The 20269-nt window shown below is 37.8% G+C and overlaps 2 protein-coding genes across 4 annotated transcripts in view; one reads left to right on the plus strand and one right to left on the minus strand.

Moving 5' to 3' along the window:
- Nucleotides 1-11987, minus strand: part of ITGB3BP (integrin subunit beta 3 binding protein) — a 34750-nt gene extending 22763 nt beyond the window's left edge. Inside the window, exons 1-3 of the mRNA XM_064516310.1 lie at nucleotides 11861-11987; nucleotides 7667-7709; nucleotides 3555-3693 (exon numbers count right to left, since the gene is read on the minus strand). Of these exons, the coding sequence (XP_064372380.1) occupies nucleotides 3555-3693; nucleotides 7667-7709; nucleotides 11861-11865 (187 nt within the window). The 5' untranslated portion in view covers nucleotides 11866-11987. The remainder of the gene's footprint in view (nucleotides 1-3554; nucleotides 3694-7666; nucleotides 7710-11860) is intronic.
- Nucleotides 11980-20269, plus strand: part of EFCAB7 (EF-hand calcium binding domain 7) — a 30467-nt gene continuing 22177 nt past the window's right edge. For 2 of the 3 annotated variants that reach the window (XM_026111598.2, XM_064516308.1), the window contains exons 1-4: nucleotides 11980-12114; nucleotides 12239-12330; nucleotides 14870-15057; nucleotides 18912-19123. In XM_026111598.2, the coding sequence (XP_025967383.2) occupies nucleotides 14871-15057; nucleotides 18912-19123 (399 nt within the window). In that variant the 5' untranslated portion in view covers nucleotides 11980-12114; nucleotides 12239-12330; nucleotide 14870. The remainder of the gene's footprint in view (nucleotides 12115-12238; nucleotides 12331-14869; nucleotides 15058-18911; nucleotides 19124-20269) is intronic. The other variant, XM_026111599.2, reaches the window with a different exon arrangement.

Consider the following 20269-nt stretch of genomic DNA (forward strand, 5'->3'; position numbering starts at 1 on the left):
AGCCATTAAAGAAGCTAATTGCATCCATGTAGGGCTATTCAGGTGAACATATTTAAAGAGCCATAGTCTTTTAATTTCATATCTGACTGCTAACATGACATACAATTTCAAAACCCTTTTAAAGAGGCATTAAAGCACAGGTGGATATTGAGTCAGGCTGAGGTACAGTTTCATATTTTGCAGATAGCCACAAAATTTAAATTTGCATTTATATATTAAGAAAGTAGAATTGTTTTCAGAACTGCTTTTGGGATGTGCCAACACTATAATAAAAAGCTTGCTCCTCTTAATGCATCAGATTGTAGTCAATGGGGACACAGATTGTTCTAATCTGATTCTTCCCTCAGGATACAGATGATCTTAATTCAGTGATCATAATCTGCCTGGTTTAACCTCCAGAGTCATTTTGCTTGAATCTGATTACTTCTTGCTCCATCCTGAGTGAAAATGAAGGATATCACATCATGACAAAATAATAAACCAAATTATGGAAAAAGAACTGACCTGTGACATGACTGGTGCCAGTATGGGCATATCACCTGACTGGACTAACAACAGCCACATCTCTGATTTGACAGAGAAATCTCATGACAACCTTTCCTCTTGACGCGTTTCTTTATACAGGATGAACAGAAATTCATATTTAGCGGGGGGGGGGGAGGGGGAAGTCCCACCCATAAACCATAGGTTCCTCGGGCCATGCAGGAAGTACCATCAAATCTTGAGACTGGTATAGGAGTTACTATGTGGAAACACAATTTTTTTTTACTTGTGAAGAGACTGCCATAGACATCTGACCTGGAAATACTTTGAAAATATCTTTCTCTTTGCAGAAAAATAAAGTAGACATAAATTTACACGTCAAAACTTAAAGTTCCCTAACAAACTGAGTCACAATTCTGGTCACTAGAAGAGTTACTTTCCACAGTTAGAAGAGTCTGAAAAATAGTGGGGCTAGACTGCTATCTAACTTGATTTAAACCCTAAGGAGAAAATTCAGCACATCACCAGCAATATCTATGGGACAGTGTTTTAAGCAACTTAATTGAAGAGGAAAATCATCGCAAAGAGATATCATTTATAGTCCCTTAAGAATGCAGAGGACTATACCTTAAAGGGCTGATAAAATATCACTTTAAAAGACAGATTTCTGGATGTGAATTAAGTGGAAGAGTAGAGACATTCACTGTGTCAAATAATGATCTTTTTAGGAATCAAGATGTCATTTAGTTTTGAGAAGAAGGAATGTTCACAAGACTGTAGCAAAGGTCCTTCTTTACTAGTAGACAAAAGCTTGCTTCCTCCACCTCAAACCTGGAAGTACATAAATCAGGACTTTCTTTGCAAATGCAAATCCTAATATAGTTATAAAAAAGGCCACGAAATTAAAGATGCATTATCTTCAGGCTATCGATAATACATCTTTAATTTTGTGAAGGCAAGGGTGTTCTGAAATAAAACTCCTTCCAAGCCAGCAGATTTGCACAATTAGTTGAGAGATGCTATCACTCACTGTGTGAGGGGGCAGAAATTAATCCAATTCTTCCTTCAAAGGCTTCTTGGAATGCTGATGGCTGAAACAGTCACTTCTGTACTAGTTCGGGGGGCAAATGCCGAGTTCAAAAGCAGAGCACTGAAGGAGCAGAACAGCTATTCTGGGAATAACTGGAACCAGCAGTGGATTTGGTAGGAAAGCTGTGAATCTTCTGCAAATGACTGACAGTGAGTACATAACTCTTCAGTTAAAAGTGCTTGACAAACAAGTAAAGATGACACAAAGACAGGTCAAAAGGAAGAATGGCAGCACAATAGGAATTAGAACATTTCTGCTCCTGTTTAGTATGATTTTCTAGCCTGACTACTAATCAGGAAAAAAAAAATTACGTAGGCTTGTAACTTTTCATAGTTGTAACAGCAACAAAACACCTGATACTTCCACGCTTTCCCCAGTATTCTGCTATTTTTATTAAGGAAAAGGGATGTGATCCTCTCAGATTCTAGTATTTACAGCTTGCAAGCTTCAAGTAATTTTCATTTTTGATTTGGCCTGTTTTGACAGAATCCCAACATTTCTTGATTGCATTCCTTTTAAAAAATTCCCTGTTTTATGAAACAAACTATCCGCTTTTGCAGATCCATTATGGGAGCATATGGTGCAATGGATAGTGCAAAAATATCTAGACATCTAGATAAATTTCAAACAGTGGTTATTCTATCCTGCTCAGAATATTTCTGCTCATCATAATTCATGAATGTTAGTGAGGACTCAATTACTGCACATAAATTCCAAAATATATGGGGCATAAAAAGCTCTTTAACCCAACAAAAAGGCATAACAAGAACTGATGGCTGAAAATTAAAGCCAGAAAAATTCAAATAAGACAGGAGTCTTATAAAATATATATATATATATAATATATATATAAAATATATATATATATATATTTTAAAATAGTGAAGGTAATTGAACAAGGAACATACTAACAAGGGAAGTGATGGAATTTTTTTTTTAATCATTTGAAGTCTTCAAATCAAGACTTAACCACTTTGTAGGAAACAAAAGCTATTGGACTCAGGAAAGTTTTTTTTTTTTTTAATAAAGAAAGTGACACCAGATGATCTAGTGGTTCCTTAACCCTTAAAAAACCCAACCTATACCTCAAAAACCATGACTGTGTAACTGAATGGACACATATCCTAAAAAGAATTGGAAATCATATAATTATAAAAGGTATTATTTTTCTGAGAGCTAATGACATTGAGTGCTATATTAGCTCAATCAAAAACAGCCTTACTATAAAAAAGGTTAAAAACTTACACAAAAAGAAGGTAGAAGAGAGGCTCTATTTTATCTTTGATCTGATAACATCAAAGTAACTTTCAAAATTCATAGACTCATAACTGAGAAATTATATGTGTATATGTATACACACACACACACATTTTACTGTCAAACAGCTACACCTGCCAGTATTTCCAGCTCTCCTGACTGCAGGAGAGTCCAGCCAGACTGCAACTATGTATGCTAAACAATCCATTGCACTGCCTCCCAAATGAGTAAAACAGGGCTTCCTTACAATAACCTGAAGTAGCACACAGCAACCTCAGAACACCTCCGTGCGTAGTTCAAAGAAAAAAAAAAACAAACCAAATTCACTGTCAGTAGCACATACCAGTTCTGTAAATGAAAGCTAGGACCGAGAAGGAAAGTAAAGGACATTACTAGCATAAACATGTCTAACTTTAAAGGAATTAATGGAATTATTGCCAAAAATGCCAGTTCCGGATTTTTTTGCTGAGCCAAAGTCAAACATACTTTTGATACTGATCAACAAAAGGCAAAATTTGCTTCATAGTGATCATTATAAACCCCCCTCCCTAAATTTATATTGAAAAGACATGAGCTCTAAAGATCAACATCAGCTTTACCCCCAAAAGATCAAAAATCTTTAAGAGGAAGAAGAAATCAAACATACCACATGAGACATAAATTACTAAATCAAGCCAATAACCAGAAAAGTGTTGCAGTAAGAAAGACAGAATGCTCAACTAACCATTTGATAGGCCATTTCTGAGATTTTGTACATTATGACTTGTGGGAGATGAAAATGGACTCATTTGGCATGTTCCTGTTGTCGGTGAGTAAGAATTCAGATTTTTCTTTTTGGTCTTCAAGGGTGTTGCTTCAGATAGCTAAAATGAAGTAAAAGAAAAAGAATCTAGATAAATACTGGCTAAGGAAAACAGAGCATCTATAACCCTTTGAGCCCACAATAGTTGCAAACTCTCTTTTTACAAACTAATACATTCTGGTCTCCACCCTTCCTAACAGGAGAGTTACATGTTGCACTCCACACCAGTCAAAGCTTCTCTGAACATTTATTATTTGGTAACAGATTTTCTAAGTAATTCCTAACTTTACGTACTTCTGTCTATGGAGAGCCCAGACTGTATGCACAAACATTAATTTTACACAGAAATTAAACCATTCAATCTCTAGCCTCCCAGCTTAAAAAAAAAAAAAAAAGGAAGAAGTGGCTTGCAGAGATTTAGTATTCTGACATAAACACTTTTTGGAAAAGCAGTCATAAAAAATTTGCGTTATTTTTCCTGCAGTGCTGAAACATAACTCTTGAAACATCAATTATGAGCAAGTATCTTTAGATTTTAATTCTATCAAGTGATACTTATAATTAATAATAATAATAAATAATATATAATATATAATTAACAATTAATTAATACATTATAATTATTATAATGATGTTCTAAACAAGTGTTAATCAGCCTCTCCCTCAAATAGTCCATTAAAAACACATTTTTCCCCCCTCTGCTTTAGCGTTTCAATATGTTTAAATGATATAAAAGGATTGTGCAGAGAAGTTATTTCAGAAAAACAAGTCTGTATTTCTGAAATATTAACTGGGATTCTCTGGGGCACAGTTTACTCTGTAGATTGGATGCTGAATTGCAACTCTGACAAACTGTAATTCCACTATGCTAACACCCAGAAAAGCATTTGTTTGCACATGGAGGGCTTCAGGCTCAAGCAACAACTTGCTTTCAACCACAAAAGTCTAGCAGTTTTAAGTAACATCATCAATGACCAGATCAAAAAGGAAACATACAAAGAAACCAAACATGTAGCACTTAGAGGTGACTCCCCTGGGGTCAGCAGCATCTTAGTCTCAGAAGCTACTGATCTAGTGACCAGTGGATTTTGCATGTAACTAAATTTTAAGTATTAAGCAATACACACACTACACTGATCAGATACAATGTTACCAGCTGATCCAATAATTAAACGAAGGAGCAGAAAGGTACAACCCGTAACAAGCTGGAAAACATAGCTTGAAAGTGGCAACATTCCCTTTCTGCCCAACTTCTTCGTTAGTGAGATCAAGTCACCAGGCAAATAACCTATGGCTTCCAGACAAGACTGGTCTCCTCTAAAGTGGCAAACACAGGTAGTGCACAACTGATTTCATGGTATTAACATCTGTTATGCAAACAATAAAGGGATATTTTGGCCAAGACCACTTTTTTTCACCCACTTTCAACATTTTGTCAAGGGTTTAGAGAAGGGAGTATAAACACAGTAATACAGCTACACTGCTTTCTAAAATTTGATGACTTTTTTTTTCCTTTGGAAATGCTGTACCACCAAAAGCAAATACCACAGAGAAACCCATTCGGAAGTTTCTTCAGCCTTTAATGTGTTACAACCCTGTGTCTTTAAAGTTTTGCAGTAAGGTTGTTTATCTCTATTTTTGCAACTACAGGAAGCAAAGGAATGACTTACCCACCTCCCATAGAACTAGCCTTTTCTATCAGCTTGAGCCTCATTCTCTCCATAGAATTGATTATGTATCATTTGTCTTCTTCATGTCACTCATAACAGTCACTGAGTTTCATACAGTATTTCTTCACTGGAAGCTTTATTAAACACGATTATTCTGTAATCTCTTTAAGTTCCATATATTGTTAGAAAAAATGTAGTAGGTAAGCATATTTATACTGTTTCAATGCCACGAGTAAAATATACAATCCAGGTCCTCACTTCATACTCATTAAACAACCCATCATACTTAAGCCAAGTCGAAAAAACTAAACCACCCAATATTTGCATTTTGCTTATCGATATTTCCTCTGCAATGTCAAATTATTCATTCATTCCCTTTTCATCCTGAATCACGCATTGCCCTGTTTTGCTGGAGGAAGATCCTCGTACTACTCCTTCCTCTAAACCACATAAAATAAAGGTGACCTAAAAATTTTCTTCAAGCCTAGTTAGGATTCCTCAGCACAGGAATTGCTTGCATGATCGGCGAGAAGGGTCTGCTGGGGCTTTGCTTGTGAGCCAATGAGGTTTGAGTCAAGAATATTGCACAGCGTGGAAAGAAAATTCTCATAGGTTCAGGTTTCTCACAAACATCCCCTGGAAAATTTAGCTATAGAAATTTTAGATTTCAAAAGCAGAAGCAGGATGGCCGGGGGAAGAAACGATATTTTTAATGGCAATAATGAGATTCACTAGGCAACACTTGTGAGCGCCCTAAGTCATACCAGGATCAAATTCAGATCCCAAAGCTGCAAACACAGAGGTGACTTAAAGCCACTACAACCCACTAGAAATCCAAGTCCTGGAAATTACATTTCATTATTACATAAATTACTGACAAAAAATATTAATTTTATATAATTAATTTCAAATTGATGAGGTGTTATAATGAAAAGAATGTCCCTAATAGTATACATTTACAGAGGCAGTAAATATAAAACTAGGAATATGAATGTACTTACAAGTATAATGGACTATTACGTAACTCACACAAGTTTTCTTCTCAATTTCAGACAGTTAGCAGTTGATTTAAATATCCTGAAGCATAATACTCTTTTTTTTCCATTTCTACATAAATATGCATATTCTTGTTATCTACGCGAATGACTATTTTTGTTACAGCCTCTATCATGTTCTTGGCCTCGCCAAAACTTCAGGGTATTTCGGGGGTGGCGGGGAGGAGAAGAGAAAAGAGAGAAACCGCTTTAAGGAAGAAAAAGAACTGGGTGTAATTTCAGCTGGACCACTCATCTACAAAACTGTTACTACAACCCAAGAAACAGATGCAAAATTACAGTCACAGCTGCATTCTGAGCAGAACAAGTTGGGTAATGGTACACTGAGCTGCTAATTAAATCGCTAATGATTTTTTTTTAGTGCCACTGCGGTATTTTGCCACCTTTGTTTAAACTAAAAAAAGTATCTAGCAAATTTTTAAAATTGCAAATTTCTAGTTTGCTAAATACCTAGTGAGACCTCCAAATATGTATTGCATATAAACAAATCTCTCTAAAATGGCACAGATTTGGAGATTTATTGGAAGCTCATTTACTGACTAGCTATTTCTCTTTATATACTTTTCCAAATTCTTCCTTCTCTTAAACACTACCAACCTTACAAGCTCTTCTGTACTGGTGTTTGTAGCAACACCCACTGTTGGTAGGAGTAGATAATAAACTGACATATGTCACGACATGCGGGTACTGGGAGTATACTATAGCTGCATTTACAAAAAATAATAGCGACAGTACAATTTTATTTTTATTGTGATAACTGTGGTGAAATTCATTGCAGTGTTAGTATTTTATTGTTTCATTATGTCAGATTAGCTGAGGGAGGTAATTATGTCCCTGACATGAAAATGCCGTTAATGTTTTCATTTCAATTTTGGAGTTTATAATATGCAGATTACAGCATTATCATAATTCCATATTGTTACATGTACAATTACATGGCAGAACATTTGCTTCCACTATAATGGAGCTAATTTCTAATAAATGATTTCACCAAGGATCCTAACTCATTCAGCTCTTGGGTAAATAGTGAAGGTAATAAAAACATGCATATTTCTCCTGTTATTTTCAACCCATTCATGCAAACATACATTATTTAAAGCCAGGCAATTCTATGACAAATAGAACACAATAAATTTTATTCTAAGATTTTCAGCAATAATTTTGTCCCTTGTTGAGATTTTTCTAGACAACATCCAATCTGTGACATTATAAACACAGCTCTAATGAAATATCATTTTATCTCTTTCTCTAAATATATATATATGTATATATCCCAGAGATGATTCCACACACAAGACAGAATACTTACATTATCTTTTTTAACAGTGTCCAACTTTAGTGCTCTCTTAACTCTACAAGACAAAGATATGGACAAGTTTTATGATCATCTAGACACAAAGATTTCTGGTAGTAAGGTCTATAATCAGTAATTTTAAAGTCATTTATCCTTCTCACAGATGCATTACATTTTTTACACTATATAAGAAAACCAATGTCATCTAAAGCAAATATATAACTAGTTAAAATACTACATAATAAAAACATTGCTTGTTTAGAAGGATAAAGTGTTTGCATAAGAAAATCCAATACTCCACTTTATACCACAAATAAAATGAAGACACTGAAGTGAAATTGCATAGGACTCTATTAAAGTGTATATTTGTCTCTCCCAAAGACTACAAATAAGAAAAAAAAATAAAAGCTCATTATCATTTACATACCTTCTGAGCAAGTGTTGAAATTATTTTGCCATTAGTAGAAATAATGTATTAGGCATTTAAAACACAGGTACAGCCAAGGTGAAAAAAGTAGTTCTTCCCATCATTTTAGCTCTTAACATGATTCAGTGCTACCAGACTATGACTTAACTGGGGAACAGATGCTCTATGTCTTTACAGGTCCCCAAACCATTAGAAAATAGTTTCTAGTCTTCTTCACTATACTGATTCAGGAACATGCCAAGCTCTCTCTGCAAAATCTGCTCTGCTGAACTGGATGCCCAGCTGTTAATGGCAACGCTAGGAGAGGAAAGCTGAATATTTATAATACTTTATATCGTACAGCTGTCTTCTAAAGAGCAGTCATCAAAATTTTATTGAATGCAGACTAAATACTCAAAGGAAAGAAAGGTCAACATAAATTAAGACTATTTTTCCCAGAGACAACTGAAACTTTTTAAGCACATTCCTAAATCTTAACAACAGTTTAAAGTATTATATGAAACAATGAGGAAAATTTTTAAAAAAATCTTTATAAAGACGCTCTCCATTAAACATATATAATACATCATATTTCAAGAAATTACTGCACAGTTTTCATCTCAGAAAAGAATGTTTTGTTCCGTAAGTAATTAAGATGACCTCATTCCAAACATGTCCTCTTTTAATTTATCTTCCTATTCCAAAAATGCAAAATAAAGTATTTGAAAAAAGTGGAATGAAAACACATCTTTGAAATGTAGCTCAGGAAATGGTGTTATGCGAATACTTTTTTACAATTATCTCTTTTTTAAAAAGGGGATGAGAAATATTCTATCTTCAAAAAGCCAAGTAAACAGGTAACATTTAAAATATATATAAAAAAGTGACTGAAATTCTTGCCAAAGGGCAGTTAAAGCTGTAACAGTTTGATGGAATTCTTTACAATGTATTTCTTTTTTAAATAGCAACCCATATTGCTTAAGGAATGCAGACTCCATTACATCTTCCACCCCAGTGGCAGCAGAGAAACATTATATTTATTAATACACCTACTCTGAAAGGGTGCTCTAGGGGCCAATGCATTTGCATGTTATACTAAGGCATGCTATGATGGAAGTTTTTATGATGGACTTCAAAAGAAGCTGGAAGCCAAAGTAAAGCAGAATCTGGACTCAGCATAGCTTTAGGATGAAGATAAATGAGAAACTACATGAAAATCTGACTAAATTATAAACATTTAGAAAAAGTCTTAGAGAAAAAGTTGTGGACTGGTCAAGACTATGTTATTTAAAGTCTGTCAAATACTGTGTACAGCAGTAGAGCTGCAGACAGCCCAGATTTCCCTCTGCTGGCCTGCAGAACCCCTGCAAATACTCTGCGCTATGGGGCCAGAGGCAGCCTCATTCCAGGCAAATACTTCACCATTGGAAGGAGCTGTAGAGGGACAATTTTGGCTTTATGAGGTCAACTTAGCCCCACTTTTCCCAGAGGAAGAGTCAGATTCCATCCTACCCAGCAGTCTGGTTTGCTTGTGGGCTTGTTATTAGCTGTCTCCTCTCTGATGCCATAACGGGAGCAGGAAAATCTCTGGACAACTGTTATTCATTCAAAATAAGTTAAAATTTGTGCTCTCTCAGTCTACGCTTGCTCCCTGGCTAAGACCACTGGCACACTATTTATCCAGACATCTAACATGAAGACATCGTTGGCCAAAGGCTTTTCTCTCAGATCTTTCAAAAGATGAAAATGGAGAAAAACGTACCCACACATCTGCAGTACAAGCAAAGTTCCTTAAGTATTTTAGGAGAGGAAATAGAAAAATGCTGCATATGCAATTACAATATGCAAAAACAAGTTATTTATCTAAGTTTCCTATCTATTAATTGGTTCAAAAATTCCCTACCAGGTCTTATTCTATTTTCCTAACTATGCAAAGTATGATGGTGCATGTTTATAGCTAGCTGCATATCCTAGCAATGAGCATTTTGCCCATAATATTTATCACGTTAAAAGAACTACATACAACTGGTAAAGCATATCGTTAATTTATCATTGTAGGCTGTTCTATCAGTCTTTTGCTGATACTGATAGACCTTTACTCACCTGAACAGTGTTTCAATGAAACCACTTATCTGAGGAACTACTCGACAATGGGAGTGTAGATATGCAATTTAACTTTCTTTAAGGAAACAGAATTTTTATATATTTTTTAACTCTACATATACCTAACTTACCATCCCATTCATTCATAAATGAATTATGAAGGAGGTAAACAGCTGCATGAGGATGTTACCCCGCCCCCCAAAAAAGAATATATGGAATCAGCAACTTGCTTATATCCCCTTCATTGAAAAATACCCTAGGGATTATTATCATGCATTTTGAGGCCACTTCAGTTAACTTCCTCTGAAGTTTCTGCTCTCACTGGAAAAATAACTCCATGGTGTTTTCATATTGATTCATTTTCGAAACTTGCCAGCAAAAATGTCTCATTAATTGGAAAAGCAGAGAGAATACATGGTTATTTTCCCTGTTCAGATTAAACAGTAATTAAGCTCAACATGTAACTAGTGAGAAACAGACTTAAATATCAAAAAGGAAAGCTCATGTTTTACATAAGAAACTTAGCATAACTACTCTCTGGCATGATTAATTTCCAGTGACCGAGAGAAAGACTGGCAGAAGTTGGAACCTCCCTTAAATCTAGCATAACAGTTATCTTTGAAACTGCGCAAGAAGCTGTAAAGCAAAACAACAGCCCAAGTCTACGGACAGAGAGCAGGATGGCATCTCATGGCCTCGCCTTGCCAGTGCCGAAATTAGCAACACCCTACACATTTTTTTCATTGTTCTTCATAATTCCATGATTAGAGAAGATACACAAAAATAACATCAGTCTTACATCCAGTCCATCACTTGATAAATTGCAAAGAACAGGAGAGATAAGAACAGGATTTATCCAACTCGGAAACAATTTGAAGAGGCAAAGTCTCATGGAAAATGGACACAGTAAGCGTTATATGTGGGCAGAAAGAGCCTGAAACAGCCATCCAAGAGAGCCTGCAGCACAAAACCCAGGTGTTAGCACAGCCCACCCACACCATATGGCTTCTGCCCCTTCTTCGCTCCCTACCACAGAGCCTCACAGGCTACGTCCTCCACGAGGTGGAAGGATAACTCAGCCCCTCACGTGAAGGTGGGGAAGCCGAGAACAGACAGCACTATTAGCTATGCCGGTGGACTTCACCCATCCAGAAGCCACCCGAACTCCACCCTGCCCTGCAGAACCACCAAATTCAGTATTTCCTAGGGCCCGTGCAAAAATTAAAGGAGGGAGCTAGGAAAATAAATAAGAAAATAATAATAAAAACCCTTTCTCTCTCCCTCCCTCCGCAGTGTGCTCCTCCCCTCTCCAGGAGGACCCGAGGGTAACGTTTCCCCTCGGGGCACAAACTCGGCGGCTTGTAGGAAACGCGCAGGTTGCCGGGGAGAAACGCTCCGCTCCGCAGCGCCTCACAGCGGCCCCGGGGCCAACGGCCGCCTGCTCTCCCTCGGCCCCGGGCAACTGCTGCCCGCGCGCCAACAGCCGCGCCAACGGCCGCCCGCGCGCCCCAACGGCCGCGCCAACGGCCGCCCAACGGCCGCCCGCGCGCCCCAACGGCCGCGCCAACGGCCGCCCGCGGCGGCGGAGAGGGAGCGTCCGCGCGGCCCGGGGCGGCAGGAGCTGCGGCCGCGGGGGGAGAGGCTGAGAGCGGCGCCGGGAGCCAGGTTTCCCCGTCCCGTCGCCCCTGCGCGATACGTACGACATAGCGGCGCCCGGAGCCGCTCCCGCCGCCTTGCAGATCTCCCGCCTCGCGCCGCCGCCGTGCACCGGCCAAACGCCGCCGGCTGGAAACGGCGCTGCGAGGGCGGGCCGCGGCCTCGGGAGGGCGGGCCGAGCGCGGCGGCGGGCCGGGACGGGGGAGCCTGCATCCCCCAGGCCTCCGCGGCCGGGGGCGGCTTCCCGGGCCCCGCTTCCCCCGCGGGAGGGTCTCTGCGAAGCCAGCTTGGGCCGGAGGTGAGGCTTGGCCAAAAGCGGGCGGGGGGTGCTGGGCAGGGCTGAGGAGTCCTCAGGCGGGCGGGCGGGAGAGGTTGATCCCTTTTAGGGGAAAAGAAGGTGATTTTAATGTCTTTTGCGCCAGGCTGGATTGTAAATCTAGCCCAAGAAGATCCCTGTGCCAGCCGGAGAGAGAGAGAATAAAATTCATGTGTTAAGAGAGCCTCCTGATTACAGGTGAGTGAGGCCTGAGCATTTGGGCTGAAGAACTTAAGTAGTAGCAGTGTGAAACTTCCCTGTCAGTTTGCCGTTTGCTATGGATGTAGGTGAACTCCCAGCCGTGAACCTGTGACAGGAAAGGCAGTGTTGCCAGGGAGGTACCACTTAATTCCCATTTGGAAAACAATTTTCATATGTTGAAATCATAGCAAATAGAACTGAGAGCAGCAGTTAGGCTGTGTTGTCCTCTCGCTTCAGCTGAGGCTGGATTGCTCCCTGCTGTCTATTTCGTCTAAAGCTTCATTTGTCCAGTCAAGATTTTAATGACCCAAGCCAGGGGGCTGCGAATAGTGCTGCTACGAAACTATTGCTCACCGGATTTCTGAGCAACGTATTGGCGGCACTTCTTGGCAGAAGTGTAGCCAACATAAGAAATGTCTTGGTAATGCGAAGTCTGAGGAGTGTAAACGACAGTTCACATTTTATAAACTAGTTGCTGGAAAATTAACATTTATTCTTCTTTTCCTGCTTGACTTTAACCCATTTTCATTTTGTGTGTGTAACACTGGTGCTTAATTATAGTGACACTTGTTTGCAGGAACCAGACTGTATCACAGCATCCCTATGGGGTCCTTCTAATGCCAGTGTAATATTAAAGTGTCAGGCAGGCGGTCTGTGTATTATAAATAGGGTACTTCATCCATGATAAGCGATTATTATCTTTCTTTCCCAAGTGTAAATGACCTATATAACTCAAGAAGGTGCGAGTGATTTAGGCCTCCTGAGTAGGAATCCAATGAGTCCTGAAGGGGACCCTACGATGTTGTTGTCTTGTTGTTGAACTTGAGATATTCAATTTATTATACTGGAATATATTTTCCGAAGTCAACATTGGGTAAAATAATACGAGAGGCTGTTAGACCAACAGTGCAACATGATTTAGTGTCCCTCTGTGGTGGCCCTCTAAAAACGTTAATCACCTTTGGTTAAAGCAGAAAGCCACTGTTGAAGTTTACTGGCCATTTGTGAGCAAACAGTGCTAGTTACTGCACTGAATCATTTCAATAATTTAGAAAAAATCCATTTCATAATTTTTTTGTTCTTTCCAGTTTTCGTGGTACTTGTACTTTAAGGCCCTAAGTTATGCAAAGGTTTATGCAAATGCTTAAGTTTAAACTTATTAATTTCTATTAATTTGCTTTAAATCTTAAAAATAAAATTGTGTTTAACTTCACATACTCAAAGGATTAAGGGTTAAAATTTTGGTCATGTTTCGCTATTAGGCATTCTTTTTATGGCATTATAACTGTAAAAACAGAAAACAAAAATCTCTTCTGATAGGGGTTGGCACCAGGAAGAAAACATGTAATCAATCTAATAATTACTCTATCACTTCTTTTTAACTAGCAAAGGTTTTGCATTAGATACTTTGGGCACTGACACTGTATAAAAATACTCAGTCTGCTACCTAATTCAGATATGGGAAGATGAAAATCAACTCGAGAGGGAAGACACAGAATTGGCTTCACGATATAAAAATTCTTCTAAACCTCTATTAAACTAGAACCTCTGCTAAAAGTTTCTCTAGTCACAGCAATTATTCAGTAATAAGCTTGACTGGGAGAGGAAATCCCGACAAGTATGTGGTCGGTCCAGCATAAAGTTGCTCACATAGTTTTCACCAGAGGACGAAGGGTGCTTTTATTCTGCTATTAGCACCAAGCAACATAATATGGAATCCTGCATGACATGAGCCCATCATGACCATGCAGCCACAGAGCTCCCTCCATTGAGATAAGTGCTGTGTCCATTCCTAACAATATGTACTTTGTTATCACTGTTTGGTGATCACCTATTAAATCTGTGCCTCCTTCAACCTGTGGCCATGCTTAATTAGTATTTTTTTCCTAAAAAACATTCAGTCTTTGCTACTGCTAGGTCATTCTGACCGGCAGCAACAATCAGAGTGGCACTGCAAGCAAAGCAGTGATTTGTATGTTCATACATTTTGCCATTGTGACAAATCATGATAGGCCCACACAATGGCAGTAAAAACATCAGAGTGAGCAAGCACTCTTCTGTACAAATTCTCCCATTGTTTCTGTCTTTAGGAGAATTTAACTAATGTGGTAAGAGTGGAAATCCTAGTGGAAATGTATAGTAAGGAGAAGTCCTAGTGGCTTATTTCTAAGCGTAGATATCAATGGTTTACATCACAGATGATAACTTGAAAATTTGCTAATATGTTTCAGGTAATGTGGCTGTATAAGCACTGCGATGTCAGATGTCAGAAATGAAAATAAAATGCAATAAAATGAAACTTTTTACTACCAATAAAGAACAATTTGTGAATAACCATTAGAGCTCAAGTTATTTTCATGTGCAGCTCTCATGGTACTTATCTACAAAGGTAGGTAAGTATTCTTATCCCAGATTAAGAGAATGGGAAGGTTATAACCTAGTGGTTAAGGTAATTTGTGCTTCAGAGAACAAAGCAGAGACATTATTAAGCAGGCAAAAGAGTAACAAATTCTAAATGTGCTTGTATTCTTCACAGAATGGCCAGCGGTCCTGGGAATAATGCATCCCTCTCCGTTCAGAAAGTCACGCACTCAGAAAGTTCTCGAGCAAAGAAGTCCCAGCATTCAGAAGAAGAAATCTTTTATATGAACTGCAGAGCAGCTTATCTAACTGTTTTAAAAAGCAGTTTAGAAAATATTAAATCAAAAGAACAACTCTGTTTAGGTAATGAGTAAATTTTTTTTCCCCATAGCTATTGTATGTGATGATTGCAGTAGGCAATTAAACAGCAGTCAGCAATTCAATAGTGAGAATATCCTAGTGCATAGGACTCTCTAGCTGTTTTAAGGACTTCAGTAGTTTTAGGTAGGGTTTAGACATTCAAGCATTGTTAGCTGTATCTTTAAAGACATTTACATCATGTATCCATTATAAAAAATATCACACACTGATTTTTCAGTTTATAGAAACTACCATTCCTCAATATTTTTCATTCTCTTCAAATTCTTTATCTTTGTTATTAGGTACTGGATGGTTCATGGAATTGGGAATAGTATACAGAGCTTTTCATCTGTAAATCACTAGTCTGAATGGGCAAAAGTCAATACCAACTGACAGCTTACAGGGGACCTAAGTGAGTTGTTTAACAACACCAAGTTTGATGGTAGCATTGTTGCTTACTTGAGGTGGGCCTAAGTACTGCTTTTTGACTGTGACATTTCTGCAATAAATTGTTTTCCTGTCTCTGACAAATGATTTAGTGAGTTGGTCGCAGTCAGTTTATAGTGGAAAAGTGCCCCAGCACAGCAAATCACCATGGCAACTGGCATCACCTGGTACAGAGGTTTGTAGATTCATAAGGAGGTTGTTATTGGAGACGTGGGTATGGTAGTTTACCACTTCTAAAGGTAGTCTCACAGAGCAGTTCTTATCCACTTTGTGTGAGTAACGTGTGAAAATATTGCCTTTCCTATACTGAGTTTATGTGACAAAATGGACTGTTTCAGACATTCATGTTTCATAAGAATTATTTTATTTAAATTCTCACTAAATTAAACTGTTCCCTTAGATGGAGATCAAAAGTTTCCATTTTTTCCTCAGTATTATATTTGTGTATAAGTGGCATCATTGTCAATACTACGACAGAAAAAAATCACCAAATGTTTCAGTTCTGGTTAATAAAGGTTTTAGCAGGTATAAAAACTTGATTGAAAGTTGTGGAGCTTAGAAAGTTGTTTTGAAAAAGTATGAAATGTCAAAGTTCCTTGCATGGAAATTATTAAGGAAAATTATAAAACAGTTTACCTGAAAAAATGGTATCTAGGTCTGTGTATTGGAAATTGATTTATTTATAATTTTAATTAGTTCCATATCTTACCAGCTGGGTAGGTTTCATTTGTGAAATAGATTTCACTACCCCACCTAAATTTCTCAAGCAAATAAAATGTCAACTTTGCTAACTCTTGGAGTTGTAGGAATTGTATAATATGTCTTGCCATTTTTTTTTTCTGAGAGCACTTTAGTCCTTTTATGAAAAAGATCATTCATAGTTGTATACAATATCATGGGATTGAATTAGGTGACCCATGAGGTATCTTTCAATCCTATTTTCTACCAGGAGTTTTGCGATTATGTGAAAGTCCTAGATTGCTTTATTGGAAGAAATGTTTCTAGCTCATATAGTTGACAAAGAAAGCATGAGAATATAAACCTTCAGTTAGACAAAAAGAATCCAAATGCATCGTTAAAAAAAATCATAATTTTTATTTTGATCTTACAGGTTTCAGAGTCCAGCTCACAATTCACTTGGGACTAGTGATATTACACATTGCTTTCTAAAGCCCTCCTGTTAGATTATCTGTGTGTGTATTATGGCATTGCAGAATTCATGTATTCAAAAAAAAAGCAACAACTAAAGACAAAAACATGCTACGTGATCAAATCATTTAGTCAGATCATAATTCTGACAGTCACATTTTTTTCTGAACATGCGAGCAAATACTTCTCACTAATTGCTGCATTGTCCATGCCTAAAAGACTTGAGAGCTCGGTGTTGAAAGCCACGACTATAAAGGCTGAGTATGCTTTCTGGATGCACTGAAGTTTGTAGCTTCTTTCCGTATACCAGTACGTGAAATCCTACCCTTTAGCAAGCACACTCTTTCAGCCTGAGACTTGGTGTTATCCAAGCTTTCTGGGCTGTAATAAAAGTGCCTTTATAATATCCTAATGATAGTTTTAGATAATCTGGATTTTAAAATAGGAGTGGTGTGAACAAATGGTATCTCTTTTATATATGCTTCGTCTTTCATCTCTATCCATATGCCACTTTGATGCACAGCAAGTGTTTGGGCATTTTGGTTTCAAGGTCAACTTAAAAAGGACAGTTAGTGGCTCAGGCTCCCAGTCTTTTCAGAGATGTGTGTGAACTTATTTCTTTTAAATTTGTAAGCATTAAGAGTGAAATAATTATAGATTTATGTTGCGACCTAAGTACATGCCCGTGTAGTATTGAATGGTGCCAGTGTTGAAGCATCTGTGGTTACATGATGTTTGGCTAATGAGCTGAACTGTGCAATATTCACTTAGATTGTCCCTGCAAAATTTTACTTGTAGGAGTTGTATGTATTCACAGAAATCTTTCATTTCCTGTGTTGTAATGTTACTTAAGGTATTTAGCAGAATCAATCTGTGAAGAAGCATAAATAAAAAATGCAGTCTAACTGAACTTTCAAAAATACAAGCTCAGGAGATGTGTTGCACAGCAAGAGCTGGTCTCTCAGGGTATATAAAAATATAGAGCTGCCATATATTTGAAGGATATTCTGTTAAATATAAGTGAATACTGTGCTACTTTGACATTCCAGGAAACTGTGTTATCCACATAACCAAACACACAGAGTAATTGCCCTTCCTTGGCTGACCTTGACACAGAACTCCTTAAACAATTGCCGTGTGCCCCAGTGTCACATGGATGAGGATGTGGGCTTTGTTGTATTCTCCTGACCGCGCTTGTAGAGGTGACAGGGCAGAAATCTTTATTTAGTCCTTGGCATTCCATCTGAGATTAGCAACAAAGGTGTCCGGTTTTGTTTGCTTGTTTTTATGGTGACACAGTTGCCTATTGAGAATTGTAATGATACCACGACCTCATTTGACAGATGCTACTCGAAGTGCTCTCAGCTGGTATAGATTTGGTCATTGGTCAGCTGGCTAAAAGTCAAACTGCCAACCTAGGTAAAGATGAAAAATTTCTTCAGTTTCCCTAAAATGCTTGATTATTAGGAAGGATTTAAAGGCATCTCCTCAGACTATTTCAGATAGGCTATTTATTTGAATTTAATTTCAATTTAACACAACAGCTTCTTCACACTGACAAAATAATAGGTTCTTGATATTAAGGCTGTAGATTATACACACTGAGCTGAGTTTTACACTTGTCATTTGGGGAGGAGATTCAGTGTTTCAAGTCGGTAGGTATTTTGCCTAATTAATGGTTTGATCCTGCTGACTTTATTTAAGGGATTTGTCCCATTGAGTTTAGTAGGACAGCGCACAGAAGTAAGGGAAAGCTGCAGATCAGAGCCAATAAGCAAAATCATAGTTGACTACTGCACTGCCTGTGGTATTTTTGTGTTATAAAAAGTCAGACTGCTTTCTGGTTTCTCCCTTTTCTGTAGGAGAAGAAAGTGGGCATCATTCTCAGCAGTGCAGCATTTATCATCTCTCTGCTGCATCGTGGTTTGGGAGGGTGGCCTAGAATGCTGGGTGCTGCCAATTTCATGACTCTTTTCCAAGCAATACACTGGGGAGCTACTCTGCTCCTCAGGCTGCTCTGACCTCTCTGGTACAAGCCACTGAATTGAAGGGCAAAGGAAGGTCACATTATCCATATCAGTTGAATGCGGATTATGTCCCTGTTAAGCAAAGCTATCTTTCCAAGCTGCTTTTCCCTTGGATTGACTGTGTTTTTAAAAGAAATGTTTGAATATATGAAGTGATTAAAGGATGTTTTGAGAAAATTCCCTGTTGATACTGACAGCTCAAATATATAGTTAATATTGTGCTTTATTGTTCAGTACTTCAACAGGCTGGAAGAAATCCATCTCAGAAGACACTTAATAAATACTGGACTTCACAAACAACTACACTGAATTTTGATGATTTTTGTACTATCTTAAAAAAAGAAAAAACAGCTACAAAAACTGAACTGCTCAAAGCATTTGGAAAAATAGATACAGATAATTCTGGATATATTTTACATGATGAACTTTCTAAAATTCTTACAACGGTAAGTATCAGTAAAAACTTAATTATCCATTTTAACCATTAGTAGAGGTTTTAGAAATTGGATGATAAAACTATTCTAAATGTGTAATAACATATTCCTGATCAAAACAGTCAATAGCTGATTCATGATTTTTTTTTCAATTTTATGTCTAACTTTCTGAGGTTATTTGTGGTCTTCCTCCTCCTCCCCCCCCCCCTTACAATCATGCAGCTGGTAACCTATTTGTCCCTTTCAGCAATTGCTCTTTGAAGAAAAATATTTTTACTATTTTGAAAGAATGTTTTGTACAAACCCTATCTGTACTGCAGTGGAGCAACACAAGGGAATCAATGTGGCTCTTACTGGGTTCAGCCAGTGCAAATTTCCTGTTCTTTACAGGGCCCCTCTGCAGCCCTTTAGGATTATGCCATTAACTTTGTTGATAAAGTTCATACATTTACTATTCTTCTGTCACAAGTTTGTGTATGCATGTTCAGATACAAAGTTAAAAAATAAAATCTATGTACCTTATACATAAAATATTAAGATCAGTGCTTTAGTTTTACCACAGTTATGACATGTTCTGTCACTCTGGTGGCTGCACAGGACCTTCTATTTAGTTCATCAGGGTCTTCAGATAAGCTTGTCTGAGGGTAAGTCAGTTCTTTGGTTAGAGATTATGCATTGTCAATCCAAAGGGTGCAAAAATCATAAGGCTTACCTATGCATATCATTAATAGGGCTTAAAATAATGACATTTGAGATTATCTGGGATTTTTTATTTAGCTTCTGACCTGCAACCATGTTTTTAGGCTTTATTGTATAATCACAAAGGATAGAAAAGCAGTTTTTAAAATGCAGCTGCAATTTTTGTGAAATGATGAGATTCTAGGAGCTGGAAGTTTAAAGAGCATGACGGCATTAAAATTCAGGTCCTGAGAGGATCTGCAAAACAAGCAAAAACCTGCCTGCAAAACAAAAGTTTTCCAAGCCAGTACAAAGCTGATGCTCTAACTAAACTACACAGGCTTGTACTACAGATAATTATAGTAATTTTCTTTCTCTCTTCTGTCAGTTTCTTTGCTCTGTACAAACAAAAAAAACCCTCCATTGTAAAAGCCAATCGTCTTGCATAGCGCAAGCACTAAGGAGCAGTAACAATTAAAA

Source organism: Dromaius novaehollandiae, chromosome 8 (assembly GCF_036370855.1).
Source record: "Dromaius novaehollandiae isolate bDroNov1 chromosome 8, bDroNov1.hap1, whole genome shotgun sequence".
Taxonomy (NCBI): Eukaryota; Metazoa; Chordata; class Aves; order Casuariiformes; family Dromaiidae; genus Dromaius; species Dromaius novaehollandiae.